The 19,097-nt window shown below is 42.4% G+C and overlaps 1 protein-coding gene and 1 non-coding gene across 2 annotated transcripts; both read left to right on the plus strand.

The window, feature by feature from the left end:
* Positions 1 to 15,659: 15,659 nt before the first annotated feature.
* rpl27a (ribosomal protein L27a) lies at positions 15,660 to 19,042 on the plus strand (the record flags this gene model as incomplete). The annotated part of the gene is made up of 5 exons (XM_040132301.1): positions 15,660 to 15,794; positions 16,478 to 16,541; positions 16,657 to 16,732; positions 17,352 to 17,526; positions 18,863 to 19,042. Coding segments are annotated over 5 exons (579 nt in total), but the record flags the coding sequence as incomplete, so codon positions are not given.
* On the plus strand, positions 16,985 to 17,113 carry LOC120793859. Its single transcript, XR_005708054.1, has one exon. It is a non-coding gene; the product is annotated as a small nucleolar RNA SNORA3/SNORA45 family (small nucleolar RNA).
* Positions 19,043 to 19,097: the final 55 nt, after the last annotated feature.

The raw sequence follows: 19,097 nt of genomic DNA on the forward strand, positions 1-19,097 counted from the left end.
GTCCTTACACGGGAGCACATTTCCAAGAGGTGATTTTCATTTTCCCGCCGTGATCGTCAGGAGATTGACTTCAAGCAGAGCGTGGATTACCAAGGAATTCTGACAGGTTCATCTGCAACCTGTGTCCAAACCGAGACGGGGAACTCTAAAAGCCCTCGGAGCTGGGAAGACGCTCAGCTTGGGCGCAGCAGAGGCGGCGAACAAACGAAGGACCGAACCGGACCGTGGCCTCGTGATCGTCAACGGTCCTGCTCCCTGGGTACTTCATTCGTCCCGAGCAAAAATCAGCAGCTGCTGTGTGCAGTGGTCTCCAACTGCGATGGCGGTGTTCAGGAGCCGGCGGGGAGAATGCCAAGGGAGGAAGCAACGCGGACGAGTGTGGCGGGAAATGAAGAAGCGCCGTTTAGTCTCACCGCCGGCACTGTAACTTCAGAGCTTCGATTGCAGGTTCAAACATCGGGCGCCTCCGTTACACAGCCTTAGATAAAAAAAAATCTTTTAAAAAGACGCCCCCTGGTGGTAGTTGTGTTGAGAAACACATTTACCTCAAACCCCTGCTAAAAAACATTTAAAAGAAACATTCAAGTTGTTGTCAGAAACCTTTAAGAAACAGTGATGTTAAAAAAGGGTCAACATTTCAGGGGCATTTCAGTGAGCTACAGCTGTGATTTTTAACATCCAGTTTTAGTTAAGTATGTTGTATGTAAGTGACAACTTAAATGCATCTGTTTTGTTTCACTTTTAGTGGCTCATTTGTTTATTAAGTTATTGTAATGAACAAGATTACAAGTGTTTGGTTTGGGGACCTGGGCAGTAAGACACACAGATATTTGGATTTTCTATGAATTGAAATGAATTGTTAATATGAAAAAGGCTGCTAGAATTGAGAGTATAAAAAGAGCTTAAGTAAGCAAATGACTATACAATACAGTGTTCAAAAGTTAAGACTTATCAGAGATGGATTAAACTTAGAGTCCTGTTCCCCGTCACTCTGCAGATTCCTGCTGCAGTAAGATAAAGTGGGTCATTTATTCACTTGTGGATGACAAAAGCAACAGTTTCCTCGCCGGCTTGCGCTTCTCCCCCCGGCCTGAACGTGAGTGGAAAAAGCTGCTTTCCCATTCTGTCCTCACACTGTTCGGTCTGTCAGCACGTAAAACAGGTGACAGCACCGTAGGGACATATGGCGCATGTAGCCACCGGTAGAGACAAACGATGTTCCCTCATATATGACGTGCAGCGGGTGGTGGGTTACAGCCCAAAGCAAAGGAGTCAAAGTTGTGTTACTAGATACATGAATACGAATCGAATGTACTGCATTTGTATTTCATGTAAAGAAAATGGGAGTTTGTGTGTATACATTTGAATGTGCTTTATAATCAAACTAAACAATCAAAAAATGCTTTCAAATCAGCAAATACAAATTCAGTTTCAGAAAATACAGATACAAATCAAACGTTCGCTTTCACAAGTGCTCATGCAAATTCAGTAAATCGCCTTCGGAGTACACAGCTTTCAACGGCATGAAAGCAAACATAGGCCTGAATGAAGTCCCTGTATCCCTGGCTGGATTAATGGAGGGGGCCCAGCTGGTTAAGGGGGGCCCTGGGCCAGAGCCTCTGTTGGAACTGACTGTTAACATTTCTTTTTGGGAAATCAGTAAAAACCAATCAGACCTCAAGGCGACGCAAAACAATGACGAGGAGATGCAAAACGTACACAAAGGTACGTAAAACATACACAAAGGTACATAAAACGACCACAAAGAGACGAAAAACCGCCACAAAGCGGATGCCAAATGACTGCAAGGAGATGCAAAGCAGTGCTTCGTTTGTAGTCGTTTTGTGCCTCTTACAGCGTTGGAGGGCTGGGGGCTTTTACAGGACCGTGCCCAGGGGTCCGCCGTCTCCTAATCCATCCATGCCCGTATCTAGTGGCAGAACTTTTACAACAGAAAAAAAGCAGGACTCTCTGAAAGAGTCCCAGGATCAAAGAGAGCAGCCACTTTGGAATTACTACGTGTTATTTAATACACTTGCTCCCTCTGTGAGGGTTTTTTCTTTGTACTTGTTCTCTCTCTGTTTGTCACTGTTTAATGTGGAGGAATTTTGTTTTTGTTCCCATTTTTATCTCCATCTAGTTTCATTCTGTGAGCATTTAGAAATCCTGTGTCACTTAAAAGGCTCGACTACACTTGACCTTCACCACGACGTCCTTGCCAGGGGGAAAAGTGTATATTATAAAAAGATGGACAACCCGGTGCATGGTTTCTCCCACGGTTATATTACCACGTATTATACCTGCGTCCGCTACCACCTACACGGGGAGATTTTGAGGCCCTGGTTTTGACCTCAGTACAGTTAAAGTACGATGTAGGTCACATTACACAAAGTAAGAAAACATACATTTAATAAGTAGCTCGACCTTTCTAAAAGTTAGCGTTTTTCCAACGTGCCTCTTCATTTTCCATTCAGTTGAAGAACCCGGAAAATGTTCAATCCGTTAATTGATGAGACGTTTATGACAACATCCTTTCGGAAAATCTAAAAATAATGTGATCAATTTGCATTTGGTGGATTTCGTTCCAACACAGCAATCACTATTTATCCCTCCGAAAAAGTGTTTCTACCCAACATTCTGTGAGAACACCTGAAATGTGAAAACGAGAGACCAGTTATTTTCTCCCCACAACTTTTTTTTTTCTTCATGAAAAGTAAAAGTAGAAACTGTCACGGCTTTCAACGCGTGTTCCGTTCATTAAAAGGCCTTATGGTGACAATGTGTAGCTACAGGTAATATTTATTCCCACTAAACATGCATCTCTTCTTCCTGTAGTTTTCCTTCTTCTTCTTGCTGAGCCACCGGAGGCGAGCTCTGTCCGTTCTGTCCTGGCTGGCCGACGGGAATGTCCGGTCAGGAAAAATCTCCTTCAGTCTGCTCAAGAAAAACACCTCCAGGTTTCGACCGGCCTGAGCCACCTCCGAGTCCGGCTGCGCGGCGAAAGAGAGATAAAAGTTTCAGAAAACGCAGACATTAGAAGTTATTTTTCTTAGCTCAAGTTAAATGTTTATTTATTCAGGGCTGGTTGACCTACGACAGGCTAGTTCACCCCGATAAAGTTACTGTACCTTATGTCACAGGCCTGCGTAATGTGCATTCCGCATTCTGGCAAGTACACATTCTGGGTGGAGGAAGAGGTACTCACACCTTCTACTCAAGTAAAAGTAGCCATACCACAGTGTAGAAACACTCTATTTCGCGTAAAAGTCCTCTATGCAAAATTTTACTGAAGCACAAAAGTATTAGTATCAAAATATACTTAAAGTACCGAAAATAAAAGTGCTCAAAATGCAGAACTTTAAGTAACTACTTACTTAAGTTGCAAAAGAAATATAGTTGAGTCAAGTACAAAGTAGAACAAAATGAAAATACTCAAGTAAAGTACCTCAAAGTACTTGAATAGATGTACTTAGTTACATTCCACCACTGGACATTCTGCAGATATTGCGGCACTTAGGGGCAAGATAGTCAATCAAAGGTTTCAGATCAGAGGGATAATGTTGGAGTAATGGCCCTACAGAGTGTTAAATGTCTGCCTTTGAATATGAGGTGCCAATTTTGGCCACAGTCGGTCGGTCCGTCCGCCACTTTGGTCCCGACTGAGAAATCTCAGCAGCGACTCGATGGATTATTACGAGAACACGAGCAGAGCAGACATTCATGGTCACGGCGGGATGGATTGTGATAACTTCTCCGATCTCCCGGCTGTTCGTCCGGCACCGTCGGCGGGTCAAAAGTTTAAACCGTCCAGTGCTTTGACCAGTTACCTCCGAAACGAATGACGCTCAGCTCAGTTACCCCTTCTCACCGCGTCCCAAATCCATACTACGTACTAACTGCCGCAGTGCGCTGATTTAAAGTTAGTAGACGAAAACATCAACATCACACAGCCAACTAAACTCCCCAAACAGACATCAAAATGTTTCTTCCTGAGATTTAACTCTTGCTTTGTGTTTTTCAAAGATTCACCCTCAGCCACAGTTTATCTAAAACCATTCCAGCCATGAGGAACTCCTCCATTTGACACTCAAAAGTCGATCGTACTGTCTGCTCTGAGCGTACTTCATGTCGTCACTTTTCTAGCCTGAACGCTCTACGCACTCAGAACCTGCGTTGAGTCGGTTTGGGATTGGGACAAAATCTTAGGATCAAAATCGAGCCGGTGATGCCTGGGAAATCGCCGAAGACTTAACACAGACACAACCTGATTGGCAGTCCTTCTACACAAACAAATCAAAGTGGAAAATACCACAGGTATTGACACGACGCTACCTGGGCCCAGTTTGCTGCTACATGTGGAACTTATTCCCACAGGCTACAGTGCAGAAATAATTTGATTACACCAGAAATTAGATTTAAACTGGCGAACCCACTCAGATTCCAACGTCCTTATGACAAACTTACGTAATTGAAAGTAGCGCAGTTCTTGAACATCAGCAGGACGTCATCTACAAACTGCTCGGCGCTGAAGTAGTGCAGAGTGTTGCTCTCGTCCAGTTTCCTGCGGATCAGCGACAGGTCGATGGGCCTCTTGATGATCTGGTAGTAGTTTCGGGCCTGGAGCGCATTCACAGAGATTAGGTCATTGCGGGACAGGCTGTTGTCATTCTAACATCATGGTTTGTTATGAAAGCGAAGTGGAACATTTCACGTCTAAAGAAAGTCAGTGTTTTCTCTACTTGGGTAGATTGTTATGGTCATTACATGATGCAGCCGCTTTGTGCTGTTTCTGCCCTGCAGAGTTTTACATGAGGTCAGCAGCGCAAGTCTCCCTGGTTATTGTCGCTAAACGATTTTTAACCCTCTGGAGTCTGTCTGGTCATAGGAAAAATACACTTTAACTGTTTAATCTATAGCAACCAAAGCATTATTACAGACAAGCTGAGAAAAAACCAGTTGAAAGTGCAGATGTGGGGTTTTCACACAGTATCTCATTTAAGTCAATGCTGGGACGTTGGCATAAAATCACTTTGTCTGTAAATAGAGCGTATTACAGTTTTATTTGTTTCATTTTCTGCTGTATTTGTGTGTATAAATAGTGAAATAATATTTTTTACAACCCTGAACCGCTCTATTATAAGACTTTGAGGGATTATGACTCAAGAGTTTTACATTTTTTATAGGCATCTGTGTCATTTCTCTTGGCTACCCGGCAGCTTTATACTCTGTTGAATTGACGGAATGAGAAGTCGGACTTAAAGCTGACTTTGTGCCGAAATAAAGGACACAGTGCACGTGAGGTAAGGACACTCTAAACGAAGACAAACATGAACAAAAATGAACCTGTACTCCAGGGAGTAAGTAGGTCGCTCTGCTCCATTTGATTTATTGTTTTTGGGACAAGCTTGGGAGATGAGAATTTTAAAAAAAAATCAAGTTATAGCGATAAAAATCTGTCCGCAACAGAAGTATTTTTTCAGTTAAGGTTCAGGTTTGTGTGATATCTGTTGTATAGCATTTGAAAAATTGTACATAAACAACCATATAGTGATATAATTCCATGTAAAATGGGCCCAACAAGTGTCCTGACAAGAAAATTAAAAAATAACGTGGCTACCGGGCTATTTTCTATTTATTATGACATATACATGTATTTGTACATTTCCGTACAGATATGTGATCTTCAGTACTGTCAGGGTGATTTGTTTGATGTGACTCCTATGAGGTAAACATGTTGCAGTGCATCTCTTTAATGAGAACCTCTCCGACTGACCAGGGGGCTGACAGGTTCGTGAAACGGAGCGCTCAGCGGGTGACAGTACAACAGCAGAGTCAGCTTCTCACACCTCTGCAGAGGGAAACACACACAAACACACGCTCATACACCGATTTAAACCAGGGTCGGCGACCCCCCAACCGCAATTACTTTGCATCCTGGCCCTATATAGCGGCCCACAACAGCAACTGCTAGAGAGTAGCATGACTCAATCGCTAAACGTACTCATACAAATACATCGGCATAGAAACCAAACTACTGATTTGCACCACAGCTCACCCTCTGGTCCTGGTCAGACAGCGTGTACGGAGCTTTGGTTCCCCCACTGGAGGGCATGTTCTCACAGTCGTAGGCCTCCACGGGCTCCTGGTCGGACCTGCACAGCGTGCAAACCCAGTCACCTCTGGGGGGGGACACAGGGGCGTCTGTTATTTCACAGTTCGGAGATGAGAAATGTGTTTTCTTTACAGTCATACATTACAGGGAGGGCCACATTTGTGAGACATACTGAGGCCATTTGTTTGTGGAAGGACACAGTTTTCATTCTTTTGTCTTTTATCATCATCGTTCCATGAAAGACCAAAACCAACAATCACTGTATCCTGGTAGCAGATAAATGGACCATATTTTTGCATCTGGTCTGACACGTCCCTTCATTACCATGAACACAGATGTGGAATTTATTCCCGAGAGGTCAAAACTCCAGTAACACCTGCAGTATACAGATGAACTATTGTACAGTTCATCAAACTAACAAAACAGTGTGAGCAGCTCAGAAAGGCAGTCGCTAACTTGTGACAGAATTTGATGAAAATACTTTTTAAAAATGTAACGCCCTTATTTTTTAACCTCTGTTGAAAGCTGCGCGGACGGAGCGTTACCTAAATTTGGCACCTCCTTTAGTAAATCATCTCTTGATTCACTGTAAATGCCCAAAGGAAAATGGAGTCTGGTAAAATCACTGACGGAAAATTGAAGATACAAACAAATATCAACTTTACAAACATTGCCTCAACCTTTCGTTAGCAACCTGGGGAACATCCTTAGGGGTCACAAGACAAATCTGAGGGATAAAATAAGATGGGAAATGGGGGGGGGGGGATACATCAGCCGATGCGAGTTAAGAAACACCGTCAACCTGACCTGGTTTATCGGAAAAATTAAATTAAATTAAAGCGTGAGGCCTCCCCGCTCAGTCCAAATGTTAGTCACAACTCCTTAAACTACAAAATGAAGGTATTCTTATCAACGTATCAGAGTTATGTAAGTGTATATCAGTGATTTATTGTTATTGATTTAACTAACCAATATCAGTATTGCCTCCGTAAGTCCAGTATGAGCCAGGCTCTACCGGCCGAGCTGCTCGTAATGCGGATGAAGAAGCCAAAAGAGTCGGAAACGCCTGTCCTGAGTCGCAGCGAGTGCATCGGTTGTCATCGTAAAAGTGTGCGTGCAGTCGACCTAAAGGTATACGCAGTCTGCAGACTTGGGTGTTCGTGCGGTACTCACAGTGGGAAGCCGACGAGAGGAGGTACGTGGCAGGCCAAGTGGTAAACTTTGGGGCAGCGGTCGCAGCAGAGCAGATCTCCTCCGTTCAGACAAACAGCACAGAAATCTTCGCTCTCCATCTCCTGAGTCCCACCTCCAGGTTCGGGCTGCCGGATGGATGAGTGGCCCTCCTCCTGTGAGCAGCAAAGACCAGGTCTTTGTTCTTCACTCTCCTCCATTTGAACTAGATCCGCTTCACATTTAGATTCAGATTCGTCCTCCAGCAGCAGGGATGGATCCTGATCTGGTTCCGGATCCAGTTGGATCACCATGGTCTGCTCCGGATCCGGATCCAAATAAAACGTTTCACAATCCGTTCTGCCATCCGGGTCACATTCATCAGACTCAGAATCGAACAGGATATAAGGCTGATCCAGATTTGATTGACACTCAAAGCCCGAGTCCTGCTCTGGTTCTTCAGAGGCTGAACTGTCAGGACGGTACGGTTCAGTCCAGGATGTCGGCGTTGTTTCTGGTTGACTGAGATCAGATAACTCTGCCGGTTTAGACTCCTCTGCTCCCGAATCCTCTCTGATCTCTAAAATGTCCGCTTCATTTTGACTGAATCCGTTCTGTGAGCAGAGATTAGATGTAAAGCAAAAAGAAAAATAATCATAAAAGAGAACTCATTTTCTTATCTTTGTCTGAAAATGAAAATGTCTGAACCTTCATCTCCTTACCTGTTGAGGACGACTTAAAGAGACGTGATTGTGGAGCTCAGCCTGTGTTTGGCATGGCAGTCGTACCAGAGACACCACGGGCTGCAGAGATGGTAAGGACACGGACAGGAAGTTCAGACGCTCCAGGCTCACCACAGGTATGTGGGAATTACCCAGCATCCTCTGGGCGTCTGGGTGAACCCTGCGGAAATAAATGAAGGCACGGCTGACATGCAGCGAGCAGATCCATAGAGTGTCCAGCTCTCCTATTGCACCGGCAAGACCTTTTCCGCTCAGTGGAAAAAATAGTTTTACATTCTAACCCAAATTTTAAAATCAGGAATATAATCCAACATGGACAGTTAGACATCATTAATGGAACAGTTCTACATTTTGGCAAATACACTTATTCGCTTTCTTTCCGAGTTACATCGGAAGATGTCACACATATGTGTGTGTGCATTTAATACGGAGATAAGGCTTGTGGGCGATTAGCCTAGCGTAGTTTAAAGACCGGAGACAGAGGGAAACAGCTACCCTGGCTTTGTCCAGAGTTCAAATATACACCCAGCACCACTAACGCACACAAAGTAAACGTTGCATCTTGTTTGTTTGATCCTTTGGTAAACGGACGTATGAAAATGATCATTTGTGCTGCACAGAAGTGCTGAGCAGGTGGATAAACTGCTGTAAAACCGCACATTGTCATGTTTAAAGGCACAGATATGATCCAAAAACGTGCTCACGTGGATCAGTTCATACGACACTGGGTGGTTGCATAGTTGCATGTGTTCACACATTTGTTGGTGCATATAAAGTGTGTGTATTTGGGTAAATGACAACATACACCGTACGTCACACGGACCCTCGCGGCCACGCGGATGAAGAAATAATTATTTCGGCAAAGTTCAAAGGCTAAATCATAGGATCCACAAGGGTTTGCTGGATGTGAATTTCATCATCTACCGCGTCTGTATGCATCAAACAAACCCGTGAGCACATCCATGTATGGATTGGGATAAGAGCCAATCCTTATCCCGAAGTTACAGATCTGATTTGCCGACTCCCCTTAACTACCTCGTTCTATTATATAATGTGAACGAGCTTCTGACTTTCTCTCTGAGTGATCAGTTTACAAGTAAATACAGCACGAAACCACAGCACGGCCGTTGTCTTTAACTTATGCCTGCGACGGTTTTGTCAGACGACGTCACGACAGAATTTTGAGCTTTGGACAGAGCCGGGCCAGCTACTTCCGTCTTTTCCCTGTCTTTATGCTAAGCTAAGCTAACTGTCTCCTGGCTGCAGCTCAGTACCAAATGCACAAACATGAGAGTGGTATCAATCTCTTGATATAACTCTCCAGAGAAGGTGGATAAGCTTATTTCCCAGAACGTCAAACTTTTCCTTTAAATACACCTTTTCCTATTGTGCTGTTGGGCGAGCATGTTCCCCATGTTGTCGTTTATTTCACCTTATTCTCTTCAGCAGAGCTGCTACACTTTTATCGGGTTGCCTTTGTCGTTTGTCAGATGATGGCGAGGCTGCCCTGGTTCTTCCGTTGCAAAACCAGGCCCACTCCTTATTCATCTCACAGAATCCATTACTGCAGAGCTATTTTTAAAAAAAAAAAAAAAAAAATTTTTTTTTTTAGATTTTGTGTCATTCACAAATTATACATCAGTAACTCTTCTCCCACTTACTCAACACTGTAACACACTTCCAGCTGTTGTGATAAGCTTCGCCTCAATCATTAAAGCCTTTATTACAGTGCTCTCAGTGTCTGTATTACGTGTTCTGCTGGGAGGCTCGGCTCCTCTGCTGCGGATGCCGGATCCGGACTAGTCTCAGATGACAAGGCCTCCAGTGCCAGCTGTACTCGACACTTGGCTACCCGTGGCAAGAGGGTGGCCCGCCTTTGGGGGAAGTTGCCATGGCGTCGGTGAGGCAGGTCTGCCATCTCCAGGAGATCGGGCCTCTTGGGGTGAAAAAAGAGAAGAGAAAAACACAGAAGAAGCTGCTGGTTTGAAATCTCCCGTGTGCCCAGTGTTTGACGGCAAAACGCGAGAATCAAAACAAACAGAAAACCGCCAAAGAACCGGCAGAATTACCATTCCAAGATTAATTTGACTGCTCATTTGGCCGAGAAAGAGCACATCTCCAGAGGACGAATGAATGACGATAAGACATACAGCAGGAGACATTGTGTACATAAGGGTTAGTCACAAAACATTAACAACATGCAGGAACCAGTTAGAATCACAATGGTGCCTTACCTGAGTGTGACCAAAAGCAATGGTAAAAACAAGATGTCTGCTGCGGAGAGGCAGGTGAGTGTGTCCTCAGGTGGATGTGAGCTGAAGGCGAGAGGGATGGCACCGTTCCATGTGTCCAGTATCAAGGGGGACACGAGTGATTTGATTGGTGGAAGGCCGATTCAACCGCAGCCCCCTGACATTTCAGCGCAGTTCGCTGAGAGTCTCTGCAAGTGACTGTATCATATTAATTATGCCTCAGAGCGCGTGGCGCTTTTATGTCAGTATTCCCATCATGGTTACACTTTACTTAAGTCCACCCATTAGGCATCTGTAGGCAATATACGAACATTTAATGAACGTTTTATAACACACTATAATGTAGTTATTAAGCAGATATAAGTGTCTATTCATGTATTTGTCAACAACTATAACTCCACCTGCGGGCACCTATATGTGGAGGCTGGTGTATAAACAGATAAGGAATGATAATATAGTAAAACACAGTTGTAATAATATAAAATATTAGTCTTAATGGGAGAAGTTATAATTGTTTACAAATGCTGTATATCAATAAACACTTAAAATGTCCTTAAAGTGACTTTACAACTACATCATAGTGTATTATAAACCATTTTTCAAATGTGTGTACATTGCTTATAGATGCTGAATAGGGAGACATGAAGTAAAGTGTTACCCAGATCCTGTACTTAAGTAAAAGTACCAAAATACTCCATTACATCGACTAAAAGTCATCCATTTAAAAAGCACAGAGGTACCATCAGCTACATGTTCCTAGTGTTCCAAAAGTAAAAATACTTGTTGGGAAGAAAATATGTAACTGAAATATGACTTTATTAGATAAATAACGGATGCATCTGCGCGTAGGCAGCATTTTACTGCTGTAGCTGGTTGAGGTGGAGCTGGTTTTATCTACTTCCAGTACAGGTTTTATTTTAGTGCAGCGGTTCTCAACCTAGGGATCAGGCTCCTCCAAAGGGTCACGAGATAAATCCGAGGGGGTCCTGAGATGATCAGCGAGAGAGGAAAGAAGAAAAAACAGAGTTCTGCTACACAAACTTTCATTCATTTCTATCGAGCAGTTTTATCAGTAACAATGCCTCATATTTTATACGATTATCATCGTACGTTTTCTATCTGAAGTCCTTACCTCAAAAGTAACTAGTAACTGTAGCTCTTAAATAAATGGAGTGAAGTAAGAACTACAGGGTATAAAGTGGCATGAAATGGACATACTCAAGTAAAGTGCAAATACCTCCAAATTAAGTACGGTACTTGAGTAAATGTACTTAGTTACATTCCACCACTGCATTATTTCTCTTCCACACTAGTCTGATATTTTGAAGTTCAGGCGCGAAGCATGTCGAAAGAACTACAGCAACATACATTATTTCTAACTTCAAAACACATGAAAGGACTTGAAACATTAAGTCTTCATTTAAGAAAAGTTCACTCAAAGGTTTGATGAAGCTGAAGCTGAATACCCCCCCCCCCCGAGGCTCAGAAAATCCTCTGGCGCTGTTGTGGAAGTTCGCCTTCGGGGGAAGGGTGAATAAAATCTCAGACTCGGTGACAGGCTGCAAAGTTGACTTAAGCTTTGAAAAACAGAGCTATTGCATGTAAATCAGCTTTAGTCCTGTCTGTTTGCGGCTGCCTGAACTCCAGCTGCTGCAGTATCACGGACACCCTGATAACTTGGGAAGGCGTCTCGCTCTACGCTTACTCTGGCTTTATCATCTCTACAAAATATGCCGCTGAAAATGGACTTTCCTCCTCATGAATAAAAGCGGAAAACTTTTTTATCTCTGCAGCAACTGAAAGAACTGCTGTTTTGCTGAGATAACCGTCGCCAGAAAAGAAAAAAGAAAAAAAACAAACATTCACTAATGCAAAAACAAACATCCCCCTGTGCAACTTAGGGGTGTGTGGCTGTAATCCTGGAGACGGTTGCTGAATGTGAGAGAGATATTAACGTAACTGGGTTCAGTCGTCAGCAGAGGAAATCCGCCATTACAAGCACTTCGGCCCTGAGCTGATACTTGAACCTTGTAGACAGAATGAGCGCATGCATTTCACCATATCAGCGCGTTCAGATGGTTGTGTCGGGGTCTCCGTGACTAAAATATTTCTAAGATATTTGTCTATGCATCTTTTTATTGTTGCATTAGTTATTTATTCATTTCCATGCAGTACTTTGTATTTTATACATACAGAAAGAGTCCCTTTGTAATCGGCAGAGCAGTTTTTAGTTGGTCCGAGAGAGCTCTCATGTTGTTCTACTATTCAATATCTCTTTCCCGTTTTTGAGAAGAATAATGGCGACTTTCCTATGGCAAGAGCACTGAGATCTTTAGTTTATGAACCACAGATGACCTCATTCATGCAGGCTCTGTTTTACAACATACATGACGTAAAAGTTTGAGGAACCTATGTATTTACTATATATAGGTACATCTGGCTAACACTACTGCAGTCTCATACAACAGCCCTGCATTAAATCCTTTGTATTTGTATTTGTTTTTTCTTGTTTTATGTATTTTAAAGGCCCATATAGGGACAGGCTCTGCAAATTAGTTTAGGCTATAACATGTATATTGGTATACCAATAGATACTGGTTTTACGCTACAGACTCGTCCCTATACAAATAACCATTAGATAAATAAATACCGTATTGAGTGTACTATCGTCGATACGGAAGTTGTACCTGCAGCAAAACATCTGTGTACGTTTGAAAAGGACTTAGTAGAAAATTGTAACTCTCACTGCACATGTTGAAAAGTGCAGAGTTTATATTCTCTGATCACAAAGTCATTGAAATATGAGTATGATTATTTTCTACAGTTACCTGAAATATGGAGAGTCCTTTGTAAAAATGTACAGGTGTTTTCCCACTAAAGATTACAATAGTATACTGTTTTACAGGAGGTTTTGCTACAGAAATAATTTCATGGTCCTGGATTCTAGTCACAAAGCCCGACGTTAAAATAAGTGAACATGTTCTGCTTCTTTTAACACGGGGGAACACAAAGGGAAATTCCCTCACAGGCTCCATATAAAGTCTGGTGCACAAGTGAACGTGTCCCATGGTTATTAACAAACGAGCTTAAAGAGACAGAGCTCACCCTCTGTAAACTGGCCAAACATAACCTCCGGCCAGTGTCTGAGCGGGTGTGACCTCCTACAGGGCCGTTTCAGAGTGACGTGAATCAAAGCTGACCCGGTTTCTACCGTGAGTCCTCATATTAGACACAGAAATACAATCCTGGTGAGACAGTCAACGTTGTCTGTTACCCACAGTGAAGCTTAACGTGCTTAGTCATCGCTGCTTGAATACATGTATTTATTTAGAAAGTTTTACTTACGCATAAAAATCTACCGAGCCCTCTACCGGTCTCGTTGACATGTTGTAAATTACAACACCGTCCTGTTCGAATGGATTTTAACGACAGTTAACACAGTGAAAAAATAAATAAAATAAGAGACATTATATTCAGATTATTAGTATTAACACACATCTTGACAGATAAATAAGACATGAAAGGAAAACACCCACAGTCTTAGCAAACAATATAACACACATAAAAGATTTTTTACAAGTTATTTGTAATACAGCGCGTTACTTTATGTACGTGAGGCTTGGAAATAAAAGCAATCTTTCCAAACACCTGTCTTATTCTGTTTAAATAAAATAATCTTAACCTCTGAATAAACTGTTTCCATTGGATATCTACCCTAGAATTCATGAAATCGATAGCTTGCATACAGGTGATGATGAGGGAAGACGCCTTTACTGTCTGTAAAGTTGATGTCTATGTGTTGCCTGCATTCAGCTTGGGGCTGCTGTCTGTATTAAATGCCCACCTCGCTTGCCTCCGTTTTGAAATGTTATAAATCGGGTAATTTAACCAGACTTTTTTGATCATTGGTTTTTTAAGTATATGTGTGTTTTGTCAAAGGTACAATCTTCAAAAGAAAAACAAAGACAAACATTTTGCTAATCCAATTCAGAAATTCATGCGGAAAACTGCTTGTTTGTATCGAGCAACTGATGTAGGTAATATATTTTTTTTTAAATGTGAAAATCTTACATCGCAGTAAAATATTTCTATGTAGCTATATTTTTGTTTGTGTTTAAAACTGAACAGAGGAGACAAATGCCTTGAATATATATATATTTATATTAAAAAATATGAACTGATACTCTGATTGCTTGCTTCTTAATAGTTAAGGGTTCATCAATAATAAACCACAATTAAATCATAGAGTTCTCTAAGAGTGTAGTATTGTTTTTTGTTTTTTTTTGAGTTATATATATTTCTAAGTTAAATCTCAGATTAAAGTGGGCAGATAGTCTTCTCCAAATTAGCTGGGCCTTTAAAAATGATTTCATAAGCAATTTGTTTTAACAAGTCGCCTGCACACACTGACGTCCCCATTTAAACCTAGTACTTTGTCAGTAAATGCGCAGCGCTACCTGGGGACACGTTACCTTATTTAAAACATAAATGTTCTGTATCATTCAGTTAAATTATCTCCTTTCTGTAAGACACCGCCGGGGAAAGCTGAGCCCCACTGTTCCCTCATCGGCTATCCGTCCTTGGAGATTCATTGCGCCTTCCACAGATAACAAGTCCGCAGCAGGAATTAAAAGAGAAACCCTAAACCGGCACAAACTACATCGACCAACACCAGCACCAGATCTTCGTATTTGGAGATGGTTCAGGAGAACCAGGGATAGGTGCTGCATCCCTCATCCCCCATTGTGGGGTGGCAGTGACAAGGAGAGCATCAAACCATCTCTCGGTGTACACAGCTGAATTACTCAGAATACTGTTAGCTCGCTTCTGATAGCATGTCAGCGCTCGTCCAGCGCTAGGTCTGCAGAGGTCACCAAGGTCGAGCACGAAGCCGTTCATCTGCTACTCAGGCTACGTTGCGGAGGACTGGGTAGCTCCTTTCCTTTGTGTTCCTGCTCATGTAGGGCTGGGAGGAAACGAGAGGGTAGACATACTGGCAAAACAATCATTAAAACTACAATTAATTGACATACAAGTAGAGCAGAGGTTAAAACTGCCAGAAAAGGACTATAGGCGCAAAACCCGGCAGGAATAGCGGGACAAACATGACACAGGAAGACATCTTTACAGTGTTCAAAAACATGTAGGCAGGAGCTTAAAGGAGGAGATGGTCATTACCCGTCTGAGAATAGGACATACAGCTTTAAAAACACAATGCTACATTGGGGAATCTGTTATGAAAGGCATCATGGAAAGCACGCAGTCTTCTAATTCATTACTTAAGTGTAACAGGAGTAACAGAGTGAACTTTGTTTTTTTGTTTTTCTTTTTCTTTTTCTGCCGATCCACTGTTCACCACTCCAGTCCAGTGGGTGGCGGTAATGCGCCTGCACGCTGGTTTGCCCACCGCAATTCAAGCGCGAAGATTTCTTTGCACTTTGTTTGTCGGGAACCAAATCTCGCACAAAACCGCGTGACTTCCAAATCCCGTTCCTCTTTCAACTATCCTCCAAGATGGTAGGTGCTATCGTGAATCCCTGAGCACTGAAATAGAGTTAAATCTGTGTCCATCCTTGGTCGTTCTTGTAAAAAAGGGGCCATGCGATGGAAATTCATTGTACACTGATCTCTTACGAACAATTGCTGGTTGTTATTATCCGCATTTATTAACATTATAGGGATTTGTGAGCGGTTCACTGTGCGATAGCTCGGCCATCGGCTGCAGCAGTTAACCCGCAGTGTCTCCAGTTTTTCGCATGATGTAATACATACACAGAACCTCCACAGTCTACATAAATGTGACATAAGAATTAGACGTAAAAAAATGTGAAATTGATCGCGAGTAATGCGCTAAACGCTCATTCTGCTGTCTTCGGTGATCCTTTAAAGTTTGCCGGTTAGCACAAGTGAATTAGCATTAGCTTCCGAGGATGCTAGGCAGCATGTAAGTAGCTGGGGACATTGTGTGGACCCGTTGAGCTCGTTTTAAAGGGGAAAAACTTGCTTCTTGTCGGTTTTTTTAATTTAAAACATTAGCAGATGTCTAGCCAACGCTGACGGGGCTGCCTAGTCTGCCGTTACACCAGAGATTAGAGGCTATTTTAGCTCACGTAAATGTAGCTAGCCAGCAAACTTAAGGAGCAAAGATTCAAATTCAGAGCAATGGGTCATTTTAATCTCTATCAAACCTTTCCTGGCAGCCTACAAAGAAGACCAAGACCAGGAAGCTCCGAGGACATGTCAGCCACGGACATGGTCGCGTCGGTGAGTATAAACATACCCTTATACCTGTCTGCCAGGTGGTTTTAGCTGATGAGTGTTTGTTTCACTGTAGTTGTGATTTTATATGTAATGAACATGAGCTTTTCCTCCCCAACAGGCAAGCACAGAAAGCATCCTGGAGGTCGTGGTAATGCTGGTGGTATGCATCACCACAGAATCAACTTCGACAAATAGTAAGTGCTGCGAAATGTGCTGGGATGTCTGCTGCTGCGTTGGAGGGGTGTTTTTTCCATATAGCAATTCAACTGAACTCACATGAAGCTTTTGTTTTTTTTGTTTTTTAAACCTGTTTTTAACAAAAGCAAATATCTGAAAATTGGTATCTGCCTCTAGAGTTAATATTATCAGCTGTTTTCAGACTTAGTCCTGAGATCAAAAGTCTGTCTCCCTGCTGTTGAGTTTGTCTAGTAATGGTTAATGTTGACGTAGAGACTAGAGTCTCATCTTGACACACATTGTTGTCTTGGTGTGCTTGAGTCCTCTTAGAGTAAAGACTGGTCCTATTCACCGACTGGCTCTCTGTAGGCCAGTCAACCACATGGGCAGTTACAAAGCCTTTGTCATGTCTTGGTCTGACCTTGTCACTCGACTCATGTCTTGCTTGCTCACATTATAATTGGAGTGAATGTTTAATTCAGTCAACTTCTTTCTCAAGGTGGTTTTAATTCTGAGTATTTTAGTGTTCACAAAAAAAGACAGCCAACAGTTTTCTGGCATAATGCAGAGGTTGTCTCCCACTCTGGCTAGTCTGCAGTAGACCTTACGTCTGTCTTTCTCGTTGTTTGTCCTCAGCCATCCGGGGTACTTCGGTAAAGTGGGTATGAGACATTATCACCTGAAGAAGAACACAACCCACTGCCCCACCATCAACCTGGACAAGCTGTGGACGCTGGTGAGCGAGCAGACCAGGCTCAACTATGGCAAGAAGCCTGATGGTCCCGCCCCCATCATTGATGCCGTGCGCGCTGTAAGTGTCGGCCAATATTTTCCTATTTTTTAAAATGTTTGGCTCACATAAGTATTAAAACTGGCGGAGAGTTTGGGTCTTTGGGAGCCTAAATGTCCAAGACACGCAGTCTTGGACATTTAGGCTATGTTTAGCTATGTTGATACGACAGCTTTGGGGTTGTTTATGTATTTTTACTTTTGATGGACTACATTTCCCTGGTCCTAGTCTTTGAACATATTAGTACTTCTCTCTGTACTGGATGGACCGATTTCAGTGTTCCCATCTCTGGCAGGTGGCAAGTGTATTTCCCAAGTTTGAGATTTGTGCGTTGTTCATTATGAATTTCTCAGTTTTAATGAGGGTTGCAACTAACACTTAGTTTTATTTCAATAATCTGCTCTTTATTTTCTCGTTTAGGCGTTTTGTCTTTAACGTGTCAGAGAAATTTCCTATAGCCCGAGTTGACGTCTTGCCAACAGTCCAAAACCCAAAGATACAAAGTCATCTATCATGTATGACAACATAAAGCATCAAATCTTGGCATTTGGAAAGCTAAATTTCTGGCTTTCCCACTTAAAAAATGACAAATGATTTAGATTTTCAGAATAGTTGCCAATACTTTTCTGGCAATCCCTGCAGCTTAATCCCTTAATCTCTGCATCTTTAATATTGATACACATGGGAACGGCTGACACAAAGGGAAAGTTCTTCCAAAATTATTGCTGAAATTTTAAGGATGGGCAAATGCCAACATGTTGCCATGATACTTGTAACCAAGCAAAACAGATTTTCTCTGTAGATATATTTCAGTCCATACTGAAACGTGTTCAGTCCGCACGTGTAGCAAAATTGCTGGCAAATGCGAACAAGGAGTTTAGTGGTAATGTCTCTCAAACGTTCAGACGTCTGAGAAGGAATTGCTCAACAATGTGTTGGATGTAGATATGTAGAATGTACTTAGTGCTGTGCTGGGTGACCGGCTTCACAGGGAGAATTGTAAACTATTGTCTATTAAAGACAAATGTGTAGTTTTGTATATAGACTGTTGCATTGCATGGCCCTTCTTTAATTTTATCAACACCACTGTTAATGTTAAGATAATGGGCTTTGTTTTCCTGTGCCTCCAATTTCAGTCTTTTGAGCAAATTGGTTTCACTATTAGAATGATGTAATGCAAATTAATGTTGGGAACTCTTAAATGCTCAGCCGTTTCCTGTTTGGCATGGCCAAATATTGCGACTTGAGCTACTGTATACTGTCCGTATGTGGAAACAGTTTGGCAGCATTTTGTCAGATAAAAAAAGATGTTTGTTAAGATGTGGTGCACTGAAGCTGTATCTTTTTAATTTTACAGGGCTACTACAAAGTTCTGGGCAAAGGCAAGCTGCCCAAGCAGCCTGTGATCGTCAAGGCCAAGTTCTTCAGCCGACGGGCCGAGGAGAAGATCAAGGCAGTGGGAGGAGCCTGCGTGCTGATGGCATAAAGCTCCTGTCAGTGTTTTTTGCAAAAATAAACTGTATAAATGGGGACTACATGATTGTCGTGTCTGATTTTTTTTTAAAATGGCTCAATGCATGGAACAGTTACTG

The sequence above is a fragment of the Xiphias gladius genome, chromosome 8, assembly GCF_016859285.1.
Source record: "Xiphias gladius isolate SHS-SW01 ecotype Sanya breed wild chromosome 8, ASM1685928v1, whole genome shotgun sequence".
Classification (NCBI taxonomy): domain Eukaryota; kingdom Metazoa; phylum Chordata; class Actinopteri; order Istiophoriformes; family Xiphiidae; genus Xiphias; species Xiphias gladius.